Here is a 20,440-nt window from a genome sequence, read left to right as displayed (position 1 = left end):
CTTTATAAATTTAATTGAGTATACCACAAATTTTTCAGCTTGCACTTTTTGAGCCCTTAAAAGTGACAATTTTTCAATTTAAGTAGCCCATGAGTTATGGTTGTTTTCAACAAAATAATTCTAAGTTTTCTTGGTGCCATTTTCTTGGTTGTCTTCAACAAAATATTATTACATTTTCTCAGTGCCAAAATTATTTATAGTTATGTTAGGTAAAAATGTATTAAAATTCAAATTTGCAGTAGAAGCAGTTATTATATTGATAAAGAAAATAAAAAAAGACATTGAGTGATATGTTCACGTCATTGGTAAGTCAAGTATATGAATGACAAAAAAATTACCTCATCTACTACTTAAAAACATTTCATAATAGGCCTACTCATGTCAGTAGGACTATATCATTCCTACCTATTGACATATAAAATTTAGTAAATATGCAGTTTTAACATAATTTATGTGGTATGAAAGCAAATACATCACTTTTGCTTTTTTTAGGCTCCTTCATAATTCAATAATGACTTTTTTAGTTAAGCTAGCCTGCTTTTCCCTCTTTTAGAAAGGAGTTATGTTGAGAAAATGAAACTTTTCAGGATGGGTCTGCGGACTGAAGTGTGTCCCAAGAAAGTATTTTGAAGTATCTACCTCCAATCCTTCTCTCTCTGGAGGGCAGTGGCTTTTGATTACCTTCAAAAGTCTATGTGTTCTAAAAATGAGACATAACAAAATTGATCTTCTGCTTAAATGAAGTATATAATAACTGTCTCAGCATCACAGCTTTGCTGAATCCCTCTTTATGAGGTTTCAAAGATCTTGAAATACATTTTCTAAATTATTAAAGAAAATACATTAATACAGATAAAATTTATTCAAATAACACAGGAAGTACATTTTAGAACAAAACAAGAGAAAAAGAAACTGAAAATTAAGGTAAAATTTCATTTTGTCAACATTTCAATAGGTGTAGACACATCAAGTAGGCAAATTTCTAAAACCTAGAAATCAGAGGAGGGTTAATGTAGAAGCTGAGCAATACCTTTGCAGAGTATATCTTTTGCCATTGGTTCCTTACTGAAATTTTCTTTTTCCTAACCATTTCCAAGATAGCCAATAGCAGCCAAACTAGAATTTTACCGTCACTTCTGTAGGAAATTAAATTTTGAGCCCTCAAAGGCTAATAAGACTTATGGTGACCAAAGGCTTGAATTCTAAAATATGGCTAGTGAGAAAAAAAATGTCTGTTTGTAATTGATACAGGAATTGCAGTTATTATTTTTGTTGATCTTAATAAAAATGTTATTATGAAAACAAATTTGTAAAAGTTTGAAAAAGCCATAAACCCTTCAAAAATGACATAAGTTTAGCTTTGATATCATTTTTGAGCATTTCTCCAGCTCTTTAAGAATTGATTTATCAAAGAACATAAAAAAGACATCAATTGATGTACCCATACTGCTAATTTACCAAATTCAGGTACAAACACATACCATGTGAAGTATCTACCTAATCTAACCCTTCTGTTATTTCTGGGGTTTAGAAGATTGCAGGGCTTACATGACATGTCTAAGCAATGCCTTAAAACAAAACATTTTTCCTTATTTTTTGTTTTCAATCTCTTTTTTGTTAAAAAAATCTCTTTTTGTTAAATCTCTTTTTTAAGCCATATCATGGCTTAAAAATCCTTAATCATAGGTTTCTTGAACATGCAAGCATGAGTTTAGTTTTCTCTCCACCCCTCTTCAGTAGCACCAAGGGACACAACCAGAAACTACAAGTCCCCAGAAGCCAATGATATGTGCATCAAAACTTCTAAATTGCCTGCTTTGTGCCCTTATGAAATTGTCTCTCATATGCTACTGCTCAATCCAAGACTGCTGAATCTTTCAAGATTGCTGTTGATTAGGACTGGATAAATGTGGAATAGAAGCCAACTTGGGATGTTGCATAACCTTGATGAAGTTCACAATGTCAGCAAGATTCTCTACAGGATTTCAACTCTACCATATCTTGCTGGTCAGTGTGATTTATGATAATTTAGGGATATCAAGTTTTTTTTTTTTTTATTTAACTAATATATTTACACATTTTTAAAAGCTTATAAATTTAGTCTAAGCAAATTATGAGGCTGAAAACACTTTTCTTGTGGCTTATTTGAGCAGAAGATCTATTGTATAAGGAAAATAGTTGTAAGGGATAAAAGATTGATATAAGTCATCAAAGGTCAAAGCCCTCTAGAGGAGGAAGAGTAGAAGCAGATAGTTCAACCATTTTCATAGTAAACCATCAAGGCACAGAATGTATTCCTGATAGATGCATTCACCTAGCTTAGTTACTTACAAATATATATAAAAAAAAACTCTTAAGCTAGAATGTACTGGAAAGAGTGTTGACTAGTAAATACAATTATTAACAACAGTAATGCTGCAGATTTATGGTTCTTCTGAAGGAAACAGCTTAATAAAATAAAACTAGAACCATTAGATTCCTTATTTTATGCTGTTTTCAACATAATAGCTGTTACCCTGACAATGCCCCCCCCCCTCTTCATTCACCTGAGTATTGAAGAATTCAAATGGCCTACATTTATTTAATAATACAAAATTAAATAAAGGTTTTGCAGTGTAAGTGAAGAACCATTATTCTTATGGCAAGTGTCATAAAACCCATGTTCATACAAAAAGAAAACAATAGAGCACTACAAAAAAGAAAAGAAAATAAAAAGCAAAAGTGCACATACAACTATGATAGTATAAATAGCATAGAAGGAGTTTTTTATTGTGTTATTCAATAAGTCTAACAACAGCTGTAGTAGGGTTTGGTTTAGAAGACTATTGATGAGCTTTGAACTGTGTGTCCAAGTTGGATATTTCAGTTAATATTTTCCAAAATGAAATGAAGTAGAGTAGATTTTCAATTTATCACATTTGTAAGAATCTTTCATCAGGATGAAATGTAGAGGATCTGGGGAAGAGCAGCAGCGTTTTACAGTCTTGACAGATAACAGTCATTAAAACAAAACTGCAGTCACAAGCAGTGGCAGTCAGAACCACATATACCCTTGCAAGTCATCTTAGTTGCAGTTACATGTAGTTGCAATGGCAGTGGCAAGTAGTTGCAATTGTAGTGGCAAGTAGTTTTAGTAATGACAGCAGTTGCAGTAGTAGTGGCCCTGGAAGTTTCAAGTTAATACCCTTACCCATTTCTAGGATCTTATAGATACACCTTTTTGAAAAGTTATATGCACAGAGTGTCTTTTCATTTAGCACAGTGTACCCTTCACCATCCCCAAAATTTCACCCTAAAACTCTTAACCCTTTTATGGAAAGACCTGTGATTTCCCACTTAAATTCTGCATGTAAAAAATGATTTTTTTTATGAATCACATTCCTTGCCCTGGTTTCTTTGGGTGGCCTGGCAACAATAGAGGAATAAATCCTACATCTTTTGAGTATTTTGAACAAAATGAAATTTCAAAATTTTTATTAGCAGAATTCAGTAGCAGAATTCCAAAAGCTGCTGACATTTCAGGTGCACAGCTTTTGTTTTGACAGCTTTGCTTTAGGCAAAGGGTATTTTATATACACAATTTGCAGAAAAGTAACAAATGTAATTTAGTATAGCTTGCAGTTAGAAATATCAATAGTTTTCTTAATCACTATTAACAATGTAATCTAATTCAGTGGCAAGGGATATATTAGCCATAAATATTATACTTCATAAGCACCGTTTTATCAAAAGTACTATATCATATTTACTCTAATACTGCTTGTGGAGTACAGAATCTAAAGTTTGAAGCATACTGTATATAGCCTACTGCTCTTACTTTATTTATGGAGTTTTACACTCCAATGCTATTGGTATTTTTATTAAAACTCTGCATACCTGACTGCATGCCTGATTCTCATTGGTCAATATACTACAACTATAAAAAAAGCACCATTTGACTTTCTGGGAAAACAATAGTGATTGTCAGCCTGGCAGTCACATGCATTACGAAGCTGTGATATTAGCTTTGCCCTGATCTAATCCCCAAAATAAACAGAATTGCTTCTACATTGTAGTGTGGCTGTTTTAGGCGACTAATCTTCCACATTCCAGCTTTCCCATTACCTGCTTTAACTGTATGTACACCTTGATAGCTACCAGCTCTTTTAATATTCTTTCAACTGACTAATAAACAGTTTTGAGGGAATTTGGCTATTTGTGTGAGATTTGGACAAATATTCACTTTCAGTTTAAGAGGATTGGAGTAAGTAAAAGCTTCTTCACAAGGACGAAAGATAACACCAATTTAAAAGTGTATTTTCATATAGTAACTTTGTATCGCAACAAATTCTCGTTTAAACAAGTTTTAAAAAGCAACAGCAAGAAAAGAGATACATCTCCTCTTGCAGAAGAGATACATACATCTTGTCAGAATAGATATTTCCGGAGAGATAGATCACCTAGTCAAATAAGAATATCAAAACCAAAAACAGCTCTTTTTGTTTTGTAGTTGCTCTTTTTTAGAGTTTAAGTTCCAGTTGGGTTAAGTTACTTACAGAAGCAGATTTATGTAGTTCTTTTTTTTATATATTTATGCAGTGAGTTAGCTGTTTTACCATTCTGAAAACGATTAATTTTAAGCCTAATTAGCTTTTTTGGGTGACTAGTAATGTGAAGTTTGTCATTAGAACACAATTTTACTTTTTTCTCAGGGAAGGATTCTAAGTATTCGGTTTTAATCAGATTTTGGAAGCAAGACAGTTTAACATTAATGTCAGTATTCCCCTTAAGAGGTGACCAGTTTTCATTTGTAATCCAAGATCCAAACTTGAAGAGGCCTTCATTGGAGATTGGACGATTAGAGAATTGGGTAACAGAAAATGTATGATTAAAGTTGGAATGAGGCTTCATTAATAAACAAAATGGTAGCTTCCTCCTAAAGGGGGCAAAGGAACAGGTGAGCTACGAACGTTGTGCATATTCGTGCAAATCAGATCAAGAGTAGTATTTCCATTGGTTGTTTTTATTGTTACTATTTGTTTTAAATTGAGGGAACTGCAAAGGGAATTTAACTTCAGATTATTGGTATCAGCTACTAGGAAAATACCAGCATTTGGGCATTTGCAGAGGACACTACATATAGTTGTTGTAAAAACCACTGTCTTTGTGCAGCGTTTTGACTTGGGAATAATAAAAGCATAAAAAAAAACAAAAAAAAACAACATACAAATTAAAAGGGCGAGGTAAGACTTTGGGTCTCACATTTACCTAAATGATTTCATTGTAATCTGAAAGGTTGGGGGTATGCATCAATTCAGGGAGGAGATAGTTACCTACAAATAATTATATTCTGCCTCCCTTTTTACCTAGGGGGTGGTCATAGAGGACGAAGTTTTATGAATTGGGAGCAGTTATTGATTTTTAAAAGGTCAGACTCCTGTGCTTGGACCTCTGTTACAACAATTACTTCAATTTTGTGTAATTGGGAGTGGGCCTCTAGTTTGGTCACTTTGTCAAAATTCAGGCCTTCAGCGTTCATAACAAGGAACATGAGAAAAGTAAAACGGTTACTAAAGCAAACAGTTGTTTGTTTGCTAATTTTATGAGCCAGAAGGAAGTAAGAGGAGCGTGGGTATAGGAAAGGAGAGCACTCTTTTCCAAAGGAGATGTTATTAGCTTGGCTGAGAATTGCAGCAGAATGAAGATGACCTGTTAAATGGCTGTTACCTGGTAATTGCCATGGTGAGAAAGGTGATTCATGTCTGTCAAGAAATTGCTGGTTTGTGGCAGAGTAGGGAGGGTATAGGGCAGCATACTGTAAGGGGGGAGAAATAGGACTTCTGTATGTGGGGAGGGGGACGAGGTAACAAGGTGTAAGGAAGGGGATTTCGTAATCTTGAAGTTTTATTAATTGTGGAGCTGAAAAAGAAGGGGGATAAGACTGGAAGTCGACTGGAACCCAACCCAAGGGTGGAGGGGTCGCAAGTACTTTTGGCGCTGCACGAACAAAGGTTGGGTTTTAAACCTGCCCTCCGCCCCCAATGATACATGAGCAAAATTAATCGACTAAAAATGCTTGCTAAATTTAGTAGAATTAAGGTGGCTTCTGGGTAGCCCAGTTTTGTGGAACCTATTACAACCCATAATGGGCAATTCAACATGAGCTCTTGTACGGCTAAAGCACCTTCAGCTTGAAATTTTTTTTTTACAAATATCAAGTTGGGTTATTTACAAAGACTGTTTGAACAATGGCTAAAAACATAAAATTTACCAATTTTTGATATTTACAATTACTAGACATACATCTACTGTCAAATTAGCTAAAGCACACATTAGGTTGATTACACATAATATCACTGAGCTCAATTTTTTGAATATTTGATTGCATTGGTTGGGAATTTCCGCTTGCAAGATCAACTGCAGTCTCACTTTTTAAAGATGTGTCGTTAACGCTGGATCAAACAGTTAGTGGTAACGAACTGTAGTAAGGAGCGACCCGGCTCAATAGTAACCAAAACTCTAAAAAATGAAATTTTGATACCGATAGCTGCATCAAAAGAATCGTATTTTAATGCTGATTTTAAATATATAACAGTGATCAAGTTTAGTCTTTCCCATCAAAAGTTACGAGCCTGAGAAAATTTGCCTTATTTTAGAAAATAGGAAGAAACACTCCCTATAAGTCATAGAATCTTAACAAAAATCACACCATCAGATTCAGCATATCAGGGAACTCTATTGTATAAGTTTAAAGCTCCTATCAACAAAAATTTGGGATTTTGTATTTTTTGCCACAGGCACACTATGTCTTTGGGGACGAATTACTCCCCCACAATCCCTGTGAGAGGGGCTACAAGTTACAAACTTTGACCAGCGCTTACATATGGTAATGTTTATTGGGAAGTGAACAGACGTTTCAGGGGGATTTTTAGGTTGGGGGAGGGGTTGAGAAGAGCGGGTATGTTTGGGGAACTTTCCATAGCGAAATTTGTCATGGGGGAAGAAAATTTCCGTGAAAGGTTGCAGGATTTTCTAGCATTATTTTAAGAAAATGAAAAAATAAATATGAAAAAGTTGTTTTAACTGAAAGTAAGGAGCAGCATTAAAACTTAAAACGAACAGAAATTATTACGCATATGAGGGGTTCACCTCATCCTATTACCTCACTCTTTACGCTAAACTATTTTTAGTAATTTCAATTATTTATTCTATTTATTTAGTCTAAAGAGCGAGGTACTGACGATGGGATGAACCCCCTCATATAAGTAATAAAAAAATGCGAATACAGAAGTTCGTCACGTAAGCTAATTTGTAAATTACGTTTATCTTTTACTAATAAAAACCTTCGTAAAAAATTAAAAGTTTTAGTTGCTTTTTTAAGTAACCAAAAAATTGGAGGACCACTAGACCTCCTCCCCGCTCCCTTTTTTCTCAAAGTCATTCGATCAAAACTATGAGATAGCCATTTAGCCAAAAATGATAAATATGCTATTAATTATCCATCTGTAGAGAGCCAAAATCAAAAGATGTATTAGTTCAAAACGTTCAGAAATTAAATAAAAAAAGTTTTTTTTAACTGAAAGTAAGGATTGTCATTAAAGCTTAAAACGAACAGAAATTACTTCGTATATGAAAGGGGCTGCTTCCCTCTTTAGTGCTCCCTCATTAGTGCTTCCCTCTTTACGCTAAAGTTTTTTTACTGTTTTAAAAAGTGGAGTTGAGAGAAAGAGTCTAACTTTAGCGTAAAGAGCGGGGCAAATTTCTGTCTTTTTTGCCAGATATTCTGTATGTGTTGTTGTTTTCTATGATTGGTTATGATTTTGTGTGATTGGTCACTCCAAACTTTTTAACATTGCCCGAATGCTTTTGTAAAACTCATTTTGGATAATTGAAATATCTTTTTTTTGTTAACGTTAAAAGTAACTGAGGGAGTTTGAAATTTTAATTTTATTCTTAATTCTTTATTGTCATGATAAGTGTAGTTGCTGCAATTTTTGTTGTCTCTTATGATAATTAATAGCACAAAGAATTAGGTGTTGAGGAAAGGGAAACTCTTTTTTACATATGTAACGATTTCTGTTCGCTTGAAGTTTTAACGTTGCTCCTTTACTTCAGTTTTGATGGCACTTGGTTCTAAACAAATGACATATAGCGATCGCAAATTCTGTCGGTCTGTCTGTCGGTCTGTCCTGGTTTTGCTACTTTAGGCACCGATTTTACCGATTTGACCATCTGGGGGGGAGTGGAGGGCCCTTTAAATTGGAAAAAATAGAAAAAATGAAGTATTTTTAACTTACGAACGGGTGATGGGATCTTATTGAAATTTGATGTTTGGAAGGATATAGTGTCTCAGAGCTCTATTTTATTCTTATTTTAAATCCCGACCGGATCCGATTAACATTGGGAGGAGTTGGAGGGGGGAACCTAAAATCTTGGAAAACGCTTAGAGTGGGAGGATCGGGATGAAACTTGGTGGTAAAAATAATCAGAAGTCCTACATACATGATTGACATAACAGGAACAGATCTGCTCTGTTTGGGGGAGTTGGGGGGAAGGCTTAATTCTAAAAAAGTTAGAAAAATTACGTATTTTTAACTTACAAAGGAGTGATCAGATCTTAATGAAATTTGAAGTTTGGTAGGATATCGTGTCTCAGAGCTCTCATTTCAAATCCTGACTGGATCCGGTGACATTGGGGGGGGGGGGGGGGAAATCGTGATAAAATCTTGGAAAACGCTTAGAGTGGAGGGATCGTGATGAAACTTGGTGGGAAAATAAGCACAAGTCCTAAATACGTGATTGACATAACCGGAACGGATCCGCTCTCTTCGGGGGAGTTGGGGGGGGGGTCATTCTGAAAAGTTAGAAAAAATGAGGTATTTTTAACTTACGAAAGAGTGATCGGATCTTAATGAAATTTGAGGTTTAGAAGGATATAGTGTCTTAGAGCTCTTACTTTAAATCCAGATCTGGTGACAATGAGGGGAGTTGGGGGGGGACCTAAAATCTTGGAAAGCGCTTAGAGTGGAGGTATCGGGATGAAACTTGATGGCAAAAATAATCGTAAGTCCTAGATGTAATTGACATAACAGGAACGGATCCGCTCTCTTTGGGGGAGTTGGGGAGAGGGTTAGTCCTGAAAAATAAGAAAAATGAGGTATTTTTAACTTACGAAGGTGTGATCGGATCTTAAAGAAATTTTATATTTGGAAGGATATCATGTCTCAGAGCTCTTATTTTAAATTCCAACCGAATCCGGTGAAGGGGAAGTTGGGGGGAACCTAAGATATTGGAAAACGCTTAGAGTGGAGGGGTCAGGATGAAACTTGTTGGGAAAAATAAGTACAAGTCCTAGATATGGTATTGACGTAACGGAATGGATCTGCTCTTTTTTTGGGGGGGGGGGGGTGTTAATTCTAAAAAAAAATGAAAAAATGAGGTTTTTCAACTTACGAAAGAGTAATCGTATTTTAATAAAATCTCATATTCGAAAGGAGCTTGAAACTGAGATATCTTATTTTAAATACCGACCGGATCCACTGTCATTAGGGGGGGGGGGAATCATGGAAAACGCTTAAAGTGCAGAGATCAGGATGAAACTTGGTGGTAAGAATAAGCAAAAGTCCAAGATAGGTGAGTGAAATAACCCGACCAGATACGCTCTCTTTGGTGGAGTTGGGTGGTGGGGGTGGGGTGGGGTAGTAATTCGGAAAATTAGAAAAAAATGAGGTATTTCTAACTTATGAACGGCTGATCAGATCTTAATGAAATTTGATATCTAGAAGGATCTTGTGCTTTAGAACTCTCATTTTAAATCCTGACGAGATCCGGTGTCATTGAAGAGAGTTGGAGGGGGCAACCGGAATTCTTGGAAAACGTGAAAATCGAGGTATCTTACAAATCAGTGATCGGATCTTAATGAAACTTGATATATAGAAGAATTTCATGTCTCAGATGATCCATTCAATTCGAATCGGATCCGGGGACCTGCAGGGTTGGAGGTTGGAAACAGAAATCTTGGAAAATGCTTAGAGTGGAGAGATCGAAATGAAACTTGATGGGAAGAATACGCACAAATTATAGACACGAGATTGACATAATTGATACGGATCCGTTCTCTTTGGGGGAGGTGGGGGTTGTTAATTTGGAAAATTAGAAAAATTGAGGTATTTTTAACTTAAGAACGGTGACCGGATCTCAATGAAATTTCTTATTTAGAAGGAACTCATTTCTCAGAGCTCTTATTTCAAATCCCGACCAGATCCACTGTCATTAGGAGGGGGACTGGAAATCTTGAAAAACGCTTAAAGCGGAGAGATCAGGATGGAACTTGGTGGAAAGAATAAGCACAAGTCCAAGATACGTGACTGACATAACCGGACCTGATCCGCTCTCTTTGGTGGAGTTGGGGGGAGGGGGGCAATTCGGAAAAATTAGAAAAAATGAGGTATTTCTAACTTACGAACAGGTGATCAGACCTTATTGAAATTTGACATCTAGAAGGATCTTGTGCTTTAGAACTCTCAATTTAAATCACGACCAGATCTGGTGACATTGGAGGGAGTTCGAGGGGGCAAATATTGGAAAACGTGGAAATCGAGGTATTTTCTGAATGGGTGATCGGATCTTAATGAAACTTGATATATAGAAGAATCTTATGCCTCAGATGATCCATTTTCAATTCGAATAGGATCTGGGGACATGCAGTGCTGGAGGGTGGAAACAGAAATCTTTGAAAACGCTTAGAGTGGAGAGATCGGATGAAACTTGATGGGAAGAATAAGCACAAATTATAGATACGAGAATGACATAATTGGTACGGATCTGTTTTCTTTGGGGGAGCTGGGGGTTGTTAATTTGGAAAAATTGGAAAAATTTAGGTCTTTTTAACTTAAGAACGGCGTCCGAATCTTACTGAAATTTGATATTTAGAAGGAACTCATGTCTCAGAGCTCTTATTTCAAATCCTTATCAGATCTGTTGACATTGCGAGGAGTTGGAGGGGAAACTCGAAATCTTAGAAAACGCTTATAAATGAAGTTGATACGCGATTGACGTAACCGGACCGGATCCGCTCTCTTTGGGGGAATTAAGAGGTGGGGTTAAGTGCTTTGGCGAGTTAGGTGCTTCTGGACGTGCTAGGACGATGAAAATTGGTTGGCGTGTCAGGGAGCTGAACAAATTGACTTTATAAAGTTGTTTTCCCTGATTCGACCATCTGGGGGGCTAAAGGGAGAGGAGAAATTAGAAAATTTGAGATATTTTTTACATCGTGACTCAGAGTTCTTATTTCAAATCCCGATCGGCATTAAGCCTCTGATTTTCCTTTTAAAGCAATCTATTGATTCTTAGAATTTCGATAGAGCTCATACCATATAAGCTCGTATCTCTTGGCTCTTCCGACTTCGTCACAAGTGCCTAATGAGCTCTTGGCTCTTGTTTATTTAATTTCTGATCGTTTTTAAATAATGCCAGGAAATATGGCCCCATCGACACGGAGAAATCCCCTCTCCACGGGATAACCTCTAGACAATTCAATCCCAATGAAAATTTACCCTGTACAGTTACTCTTAACCATTCCGTCCGTAAAATTGAGACGGAAAAGAGAAAGCAAAACATGTAAAAAAAAATTGTATAAGAATTCAGGAAAGTTTTCACAGTGTATAGTTTCCCCTGACAAGTTCACTCCCCGGAAACTTCCCTCCCCATGGAAAATCATCCAGCAGAAAATTTTTCACTCACACCCGAAAATGTATGGGTGCATTCCAATAACAAATATTATGTGTAAACAATGGGAAAATTATCTAACTTCTAAATACCTTTCCCCTGGGAATTTTTGGGGCTTATTTTATAACCAAAGGCATAGTTATTGGTTCTTGAACTATGATCAACGTAATGGCTGTCTCGAAATTTTGACCGGAGGATTTTGAGGAAAAGGGAATAGGGAGGGTGGCTAGTGGCCCTCCAATTCTTTTTTCGCTTGAATAGGGCAATAGAACTTTTAATTTCCGTTTGAATGAGTCCTCTCCCGATATGCTAGTACCACTAAGTCGATAAAATCACCCCTAGGAAAAAATAACAGACATCTGTGGTCTTTTTTCTGGCAAAAAATACAAACTCTATATTTTTGCAGATAGGGGCTTGAAACCTATACAATAAGGTTATCTGATACACTAAATCTGATGGTGTGGTTTTCATTAAGATCACTTGACTTTTAAGAGTATCCCCTTCTTCTTTTGAAAATCAATGAAAATATTTCAGGCTCGTAATTTTCGATAGATAAAACTAAACGGAATGAAATTTATATATTTGAAATCAGCATCAAAATCCAATTCTTTTTATATATATACTTGCTGTTGGGGTGGCGCTTCGCGCCACCCCAACACCTAGTTGGTGGGGGCGCTTCGCGCCCCCCCCAAGCCCCCCCGCGCGCGTAAGTCGTTACGCGCCATAATAGTTACGCGCCATTGTAGTTGTGTCCCTATGTCCCACCTGTGAATATAGATAGATATATATATATATATATATATATATATATATATATATATATATATATATATATATATATATATATATATATATATATATATATATATATATATATATATATATATATATATATATATATATATATATATATATATATATATATATATATGGTTTTAACTACGTAAAACTTGCGAATATACAACATTCTTTGCTGTCCCATTGTCTTTGCATATAAATAGATTGTCAGGTTTACCGACTCTTGAACATGCAACATATAATGGTCCATGGGAAAACAATCTGTATTCAGATCTATACCTCATGATTCTAATGATTGCCCTTGAGCTTTGTTGATGGTGATTGCTAATCGACCATTCCCTGTCCCAGTGTCCCGGTCGTCATTTACATCCCCCTGTTTCCCCCGGTGTCCCCGTTGTAGTTGTGTCCCTGTGTCCCGGTCGTCATTTATATTCCCTGTGTCCCGGTCGTCATTTGTATCCCGGTGTCCCGGTCTGTATATACATTCGTTTTTTAGTTTTGTTTTTCTCCTTTATTTTTTTCCTTTTTTTTCTTTTTTAGCTTATTTAGATTTTTAGATTTTTTAGTTTTTTTATTAGTTTTTAGTTTTTTTTTCTTTTTAGTTTTTTTGTCCCGGTCGTCATTTATATCCCCCTGTTTCCCCCGGTGTCCCCGTTGTAGTTGTGTCCCTGTGTCCCGGTCGTCATTTATATTCCCTGTGTCCCGGTCGTCATTTGTATCCCGGTGTACCGGTCTGTATATACATTCGTTTTTTAGTTTTGTTTTTCTCCTTTATTTTTTTCCTTTTTTTTTCTTTTTTAGTTTATTTAGATTTTTAGATTTTTTATTTTTTTTATTAGTTTTTAGTTTTTTTTTCTTTTTAGTTTTTTTGTAGTTTTTACCTTCTTTTTAGTTTTGTTAATTTTTTTTTTTACTTATGTCCTGGTCGTCATTTATACTCCCTGTGTCCCGGTGCTTTGTTGATTGCTAATCGAACATTCCTTTTGTCCTGGTCGCTTTCTCTTTGAGTGTCGTCATTTATTTTTTTCTTTTTTAGTTCTTTTAGTTTTTACCTTTTTTAGTTTTTTTTAGTTTTTTAGATGAAAATTTTTTTTAGTTTTTTCCTTTTTTTCTTTTTAGTTTTTTATTGGTTTTTACCTTTATGTTAGCTTATTTTTCAGTTTTTTCCTTTTTTTTTATTTTTTTTTTATTTTTTATTTTTTTTAGTTTTTTACCTTTTTTAGTTTTTTTTTAGTTTTTTTAGTTTTTTTAGTTTTTTAGCTTTTTTACTTTTTTTATTAGTTTTTAGTTTTTTTGTAGTTTTTGCCTTTTTTTAGTTTTTTCAGTTTTTTTTTAGTTTTTTATTGGTTTTTACCTTTATTTTAGCTTATTTTTCAGTTTTTTCCTTTTTTTTAGTTTTTTTTTAGTTTTTAGTTTTTTTAGTTTTTTACCTTTTTTAGTTTTTTTAGTTTTTTTAAGTTTTTTAGCTTTTTTATTTTTTTTATTAGTTTTTAGTTTTTTTGTAGTTTTTGCCTTTTTTTTAGTTTTTTTAGTTTTTTAGCTTTTTTATTAGTTTTTAGTTTTTTTTGTAGTTTTTGCCTTTTTTTAGTTTTTTTAGTTTTTTAGCTTTTTTATTTTTTTTATTAGTTTTTAGTTTTTTTTGTAGTTTTTGCCTTTTTTTAGTTTTTTCAGTTTTGACGTCACCTGATCCAGTTTTTTCAGGTGACGTCACCTGATCCACGATCCACAGATCCACAGACAACTTATTTTTATATATATAGATAGTTTTTTTTTTTTTACTTATGTCCTGGTCGTCATTTATACTCCCTGTGTCCCGGTGCTTTGTTGATTGCTAATCGAACATTCCTTTTGTCCTGGTCGCTTTCTCTTTGAGTTTCGTCATTTATTTTTTTCTTTTTTAGTTCTTTTAGTTTTTACCTTTTTTAGTTTTTTTTAGTTTTTTAGATGAAATTTTTTTTTAGTTTTTTCCTTTTTTTCTTTTTAGTTTTTTATTGGTTTTTACCTTTATTTTAGCTTATTTTTCAGTTTTTTCCTTTTTTTTAGTTTTTTTTTTATTTTTTATTTTTTTTAGTTTTTTACCTTTTTTTAGTTTTTTTAGTTTTTTAGCTTTTTTACTTTTTTTATTAGTTTTTAGTTTTTTTTGTAGTTTTTGCCTTTTTTTAGTTTTTTCAGTTTTTTTTTTTAGTTTTTTATTGGTTTTTACATTTATTTTAGCTTATTTTTCAGTTTTTTCCTTTTTTTTTAGTTTTTTTTAGTTTTTAGTTTTTTTAGTTTTTTACCTTTTTTTAGTTTTTTTAGTTTTTTTAGTTTTTTAGCTTTTTTATTTTTTTTATTAGTTTTTAGTTTTTTTTGTAGTTTTTGCCTTTTTTTAGTTTTTTTAGTTTTTTAGCTTTTTTATTAGTTTTTAGTTTTTTTTGTAGTTTTTGCCTTTTTTTAGTTTTTTTAGTTTTTTAGCTTTTTTATTTTTTTTATTAGTTTTTAGTTTTTTTTGTAGTTTTTGCCTTTTTTTAGTTTTTTCAGTTTTGACGTCACCTGATCCAGTTTTTTCAGGTGACGTCACCTGATCCATCCATCCACAGACAGACAGACAACTTATTTTTATATATATAGATAGATATATATATATATATATATACTAGCTGTTGGGGTGGCGCTTCGCGCCACCCCAACACCTAGTTGGTGGGGGCGCTTCGCGCCCCCCCCAAGCCCCCCCGCGCGCGTAAGTCGTTACGCGCCATAATAGTTACGCGCCATTGTAGTTGTGTCCCTATGTCCCACCTGTGAATATAGATATATATATATATATGGTTTTAACTACGTAAAACTTGCGAATATACAACATTCTTTGCTGTCCCATTGTCTTTGCATATAAATAGATTGTCAGGTTATCCCCCTGTTTCCCCCGGTGTCCCCGTTGTAGTTGTGTCCCTGTGTCCCGGTCGTCATTTATATTCCCTGTGTCCCGGGTCCCGGTCATCATTTGTATCCCGGTGTCCCGGTCTGTATATACATTCGTTTTTTAGTTTTGTTTTTCTCCTTTATTTTTTTCCTTTTTTTTTCTTTTTTAGCTTATTTAGATTTTTAGATTTTTTAGTTTTTTTTATTAGTTTTTAGTTTTTATTTCTTTTTAGTTTTTTTGTCCCGGTCGTCATTTATATCCCCCTGTTTCCCCCGGTGTCCCCGTTGTAGTTGTGTCCCTGTGTCCCGGTCGTTATTTATATTCCCTGTGTCCCGGTCGTCATTTGTATCCCGGTGTACCGGTCTGTATATACATTCGTTTTTTAGTTTTGTTTTTCTCCTTTATTTTTTTCCTTTTTTTTTCTTTTTTAGTTTATTTAGATTTTTAGATTTTTTAGTTTTTTTATTAGTTTTTAGTTTTTTTTCTTTTTAGTTTTTTTGTAGTTTTTACCTTCTTTTTAGTTTTGTTAATTTTTTTTTTTTACTTGTGTCCTGGTCGTCATTTATACTCCCTGTGTCCCGGTGCTTTGTTGATTGCTAATCGAACATTCCTTTTGTCCTGGTCGCTTTCTCTTTGAGTGTCGTCATTTATTTTTTTCTTTTTTAGTTCTTTTAGTTTTTACCTTTTTTAGTTTTTTTTTAGTTTTTAGTTTTTTAGTTTTTTACCTTTTTTTAGTTTTTTTAGTTTTTTAGCTTTTTTATTTTTTTTATTAGTTTTTAGTTTTTTTGTAGTTTTTGCCTTTTTTTTTAGTTTTTTGTCCTGGTCGCTTTCTCTTTGAGTGTCGTCATTTATTAGTTTTTGCCTTTTTTTTTTAGTTTTTTATTGGTTTTTACCTTTATTTTAGCTTATTTTTCAGTTTTTTCCTTTTTTTTAGTTTTTTTTTATTTTTTATTTTTTTTAGTTTTTTACATTTTTTTTAGTTTTTTTAGTTTTTTTAGTTTTTTAGCTTTTTTACTTTTTTTATTAGTTTTTAGTTTTTTTTTGTAGTTTTTGCCTTTTTTTAGTTTTTTCAGTTTTTTTTTTAGTTTTTTATTGGTTTTTACCTTTATAGTTTTTTTAGTTTTTTAGCTTTTTTATTTTTTTTATTAGTTTTTAGTTTTTTTTGTAGTTTTTGCCTTTTTTTAGTTTTTTCAGTTTTGACGTCACCTAATCCAGTTTTTTCAGGTGACGTCACCTGACACATCCATCCACACATCCACAGACAGACAACTTATTTTTATATATATAGATATATATATATATATATATATATATATATATATATATATATATATATATATATATATATATATATATATAAAAATAAGTTGTCTGTGGATGTGTGGGTCTGTCTGTCGGGTGACGTCATGTTTGTGTGTTGACTGACGTCATGAAGTTAGTTGTCGTCATTTTTGTTATGACGGTGACGTCATTAAAGATATTTAAGACATGTGTTCACGTAGAAATCTATTAATGTTTAACTGTAAAATGACTGATGAACTTACAATGGCAACAGCCGAGGAAGATGTTCAAAGAGTCTATGCCAAAAAATTTGCTGCTGATAGAGAAAGTAAGAAAAGAAAGCGTGCCGAGGAATCAAAAGAACAGCAAGGAAACAGGCTTGAGGCTGATAGAGAAAGTAAGAAAAGAAAGCGTGCCGAGGAATCAAAAGAACAGCAGGGAAACAGGCTTGAGGCTGATAGAGAAAGAAAGAACAGAAAGCGTGACGAGGAACTACCCAGAGCAACGCGAAACCAGACTTGCTGCTAAAAGAGAAAGTGAAAAAAGAAGGCATGCCGAGGAACTACCAGAGCAACATGAAACCAGACTTGCTGCTAAAAGAGAAAGTGAAAAAAGAAGGCATGCCGAGGAACTACTAGAGCAACATGAAACCAGACTCGCTGCTAAAAGAGAAAGTGAAAAAATAAGGCGTGCCGAGGAATCACAAGAACAGCAAGAAATCAGGCTTGCTGCTGATAGAGAAAGTAAGAAAAGAAAGCGTGCCGAGGAATCAGAGCAAACTGAAAGTTATCGCCTGGCATTCAGGTACAGCCCAGTCGATGATTATAGCTTGAGTAGATGTGTTCAAAGCGGGACTATGTCTAAAATTTGTCCCTATTGCAAGGCCTTGAAATTCAATGGTGAAACAATGGGAATGTGTAAACGAGGTTTGCCACACGCACATATACTAATCTGGCTACATAAAAAATTACTTCGAACGAAATTGATGATGTGATTTCCGCTGAAATACCTGATGAAAATGTCGATAAGGGGTTACATGATATTATTGTAAAAAATATGATACATGGACCTTGCGGTGCACTGAACGAAAATTCACCATGCATGGCCAAAGGAAGGTGCACAAAGCAATATCCTCGACTTTTAGTATCCAACACAATTACTGGCAATGATGGTTACCCACTATATAGAAGAAGATCTACTGAAGATGGCGGTAAAACAGCAATAATAAAGAAGCGTAACGGTACCACCACCGAAGTAGATAACCAGTGGGTTGTTCCATATTCCCCATTATTATCAAAAACATTTAATGCATACATAAACGTTGAATACTGTAACTCCGTAAAGGCAATCAAATACATATGTAAATACGTCAAAAAAGGCAGTGACATGGCAGTTTTTGGCTTGAAGCCCGAAATCAAAGATATTGACGAAATCGTACAATATCAGGCTGGAAGATACATAAGCAGTAATGAAGCTGTTAATTTATTGGAGAATGACCAACACTGGGATAACTGCATCAATGACGCGTGCGAAACGTCAACTCCAAGTCAAATTCGTGCATTGTTTGGCATCATTTTAACAACTTGCTCTCCATCAGCTCCTACAGAGTTACAGGGAAAATATAAGTCAGAAATGTCCGAAGATATACTCCATCGAAAACAGTTAGAGACGTCAGATATGAGTTTTGATTTTACATCAGAAATTTATAACTACACTTTAGTTATTATAGAAGATTTGTGCGTACATATGGCAAACAAACCTCTTCAGGGTTTGGGAATGCCTTCACCTAACCGTATCACTGCTGTTTCGACATGTGTAGAATTGGATCGTGAACAAAGTTACAGTACGAGTGATCTATTGTCGTATGTACAAAATAACATTTCCAAGTTAACGTCGGAACGAAAAGACATTTATGATACGATAATGCATTGTGTCGATAACAACGTTGGAGAAATTTTCTTTTTGGATGCACCAGGAGGTACTGGTAAAATGCTTGTGATAAAACTGATTCTGGCATCAATTCGATCCAAAAATGATATAGCGTTGGCAATTGCGTCGTCCGGAATAGCCGCAACATTGGTGCCTGGTGGAAGAACTGCTCATTCCGCTTTGAAATTGCCTCTGAATTTGCATTCTACAGAAACTCCCACGTGTAATATTTCCAAATCATCTGGGATGGGTAAAGTATTGCAGCAATGCAAACTTATTATTTGGGATGAGTGCACAATGGCACACAAAAAATCGCTCGAGGCTCTGGATCAATGCTTGAAAGATTTGCGAGGGTAGTCGAAACCCTTTGGCAGCACATTAATATTGCTTGCGGGAGATTTCACGCAAACATTACCTATAATACCTAGATCAACTCCCGCAGACGAAATGAATGCTTGCCTGAAAAATTCTAATTTATGGGCACACGTAAAAACATTACAATTAACTACAAATATGCGTGTCCGATTGCAAAACGATGACTCTGGTCAAACATTTTCAGATCAATTGCTGGCAATTGGGGAAACGGAAAGCTCCCAGTAGACTCAATTTCTGGACGTATACAACTACCTGCTGATTTCTGTAATTTAGTGATGTCCAAAAATGAATTGATTGAAAAAGTATTTCCGAATATTCTAAACAATTATAAAAATAATAAATGGCTAAGTGAAAGAGCGATTCTTGCACCCAAAAATATAGACGTCCACGAAATCAACAATACTGTTTTGACCAAGATTCGAGACCAGGCAGTCCTTTACAAGTCAGTCGACACAGTTTTGGAACCAAATGAAGCGGTTAATTATCCATCTGAATTTTTAAATTCCGTGGATCTTTCAGGGTTTCCACCACACGTGCTACAACTAAAAATAAGCGTACGAAATATCAACCCACCAAAGCTTTGCAATGGCACGCGACTTGCCGTAAAAAAAAACAATGGAAAATCTAATAGAGGCCACAAGACAGGGCCTTTTGAGGGTGAGGCTGTTCTTATTCCTCGCATTCCCATGATTCCAACGGATCTGCCTTTCCAATTTAAAAGATTGCAATTCCCAATTCGATTAGCATTTGCAATCACCATTAACAAATCTCAAGGTCAATCATTAGAAAAATGTGGTATAGATCTTAATACTGATTGTTTTTCCCATGGACAATTGTACGTTGCATGTTCGAGGGTCGGTAAACCTGACAATCTATTTATATTCAGCGACAATTGGACATCGAAGAATGTTGTATATTCGCAAGTTTTACGCAGTTAATTTGTATTGTATCTATCTATCTATCTATATAAAAACGAGTTGTGTGTATGCATGTTTGTTTGTTCATAAAAAGAGCGTTTGCATATGACGTCATTATTAGTACATAAGGCTTTGTATATGCACAGACAATGGGAAAGCCAAGAATGTTGTATATTCGCAAGTTTTACGTAGTTTGAAACACATATATAAATCTATCTATATTCACAGGTGGGACACAGGGACACAACTACAATGGCGCGTAACTAATATGGCGCGTAACGACTTACGCGCGCAGGGGGGCGCGAAGCGCCCCACCAACAGCTAGTATATATATATATATATATATATATATATATATATATATATATATATATATATATATATATATATATATATATATATATATATATATATATATATATATATATATATATATATATATGTATTTATTGGTATCAAAATTTTGATTTTTAGAGTTTCAGTTACTATTCACCCGGGTCGCTCGTTAATTACATTTTGTTACCACGAACTGTTT

The 20,440-nt window shown here is 34.4% G+C and overlaps 1 protein-coding gene and 1 long non-coding RNA gene across 3 annotated transcripts in view; one reads left to right on the top strand and one right to left on the bottom strand.

Moving 5' to 3' along the window:
- The window catches only part of LOC136031898 (mitochondrial tRNA-specific 2-thiouridylase 1-like), a 51,898-nt gene that overhangs the window by 432 nt on the left and 31,026 nt on the right, over positions 1–20,440 (top strand). The window contains exon 1 of one of the 2 annotated variants that reach the window (XM_065711889.1): positions 1,862–2,007. The exons of the other annotated variant lie outside the window; for it this stretch is intronic. Coding sequence (XP_065567961.1) covers positions 1,908–2,007 — 100 coding nt within the window. The 5' untranslated portion in view covers positions 1,862–1,907. Of the gene's footprint in view, positions 1–1,861; positions 2,008–20,440 lie in introns of those variants that run through there. 2 annotated transcript variants of the gene reach the window in all.
- LOC136031910 (uncharacterized) overlaps positions 13,486–20,440 on the bottom strand; it is a 121,800-nt gene continuing 114,845 nt past the window's right edge. The window contains exon 2 of the long non-coding RNA XR_010618612.1: positions 13,486–16,085. This is a non-coding gene — a long non-coding RNA (uncharacterized LOC136031910). The remainder of the gene's footprint in view (positions 16,086–20,440) is intronic.

This window comes from Artemia franciscana, chromosome 1 (assembly GCF_032884065.1).
Source record: "Artemia franciscana chromosome 1, ASM3288406v1, whole genome shotgun sequence".
Lineage (NCBI taxonomy): Eukaryota > Metazoa > Arthropoda > Branchiopoda > Anostraca > Artemiidae > Artemia > Artemia franciscana.
The sequence above is the reverse complement of the archived record's forward strand: the minus strand, read 5'-3'. Positions and strand labels throughout refer to the sequence as shown.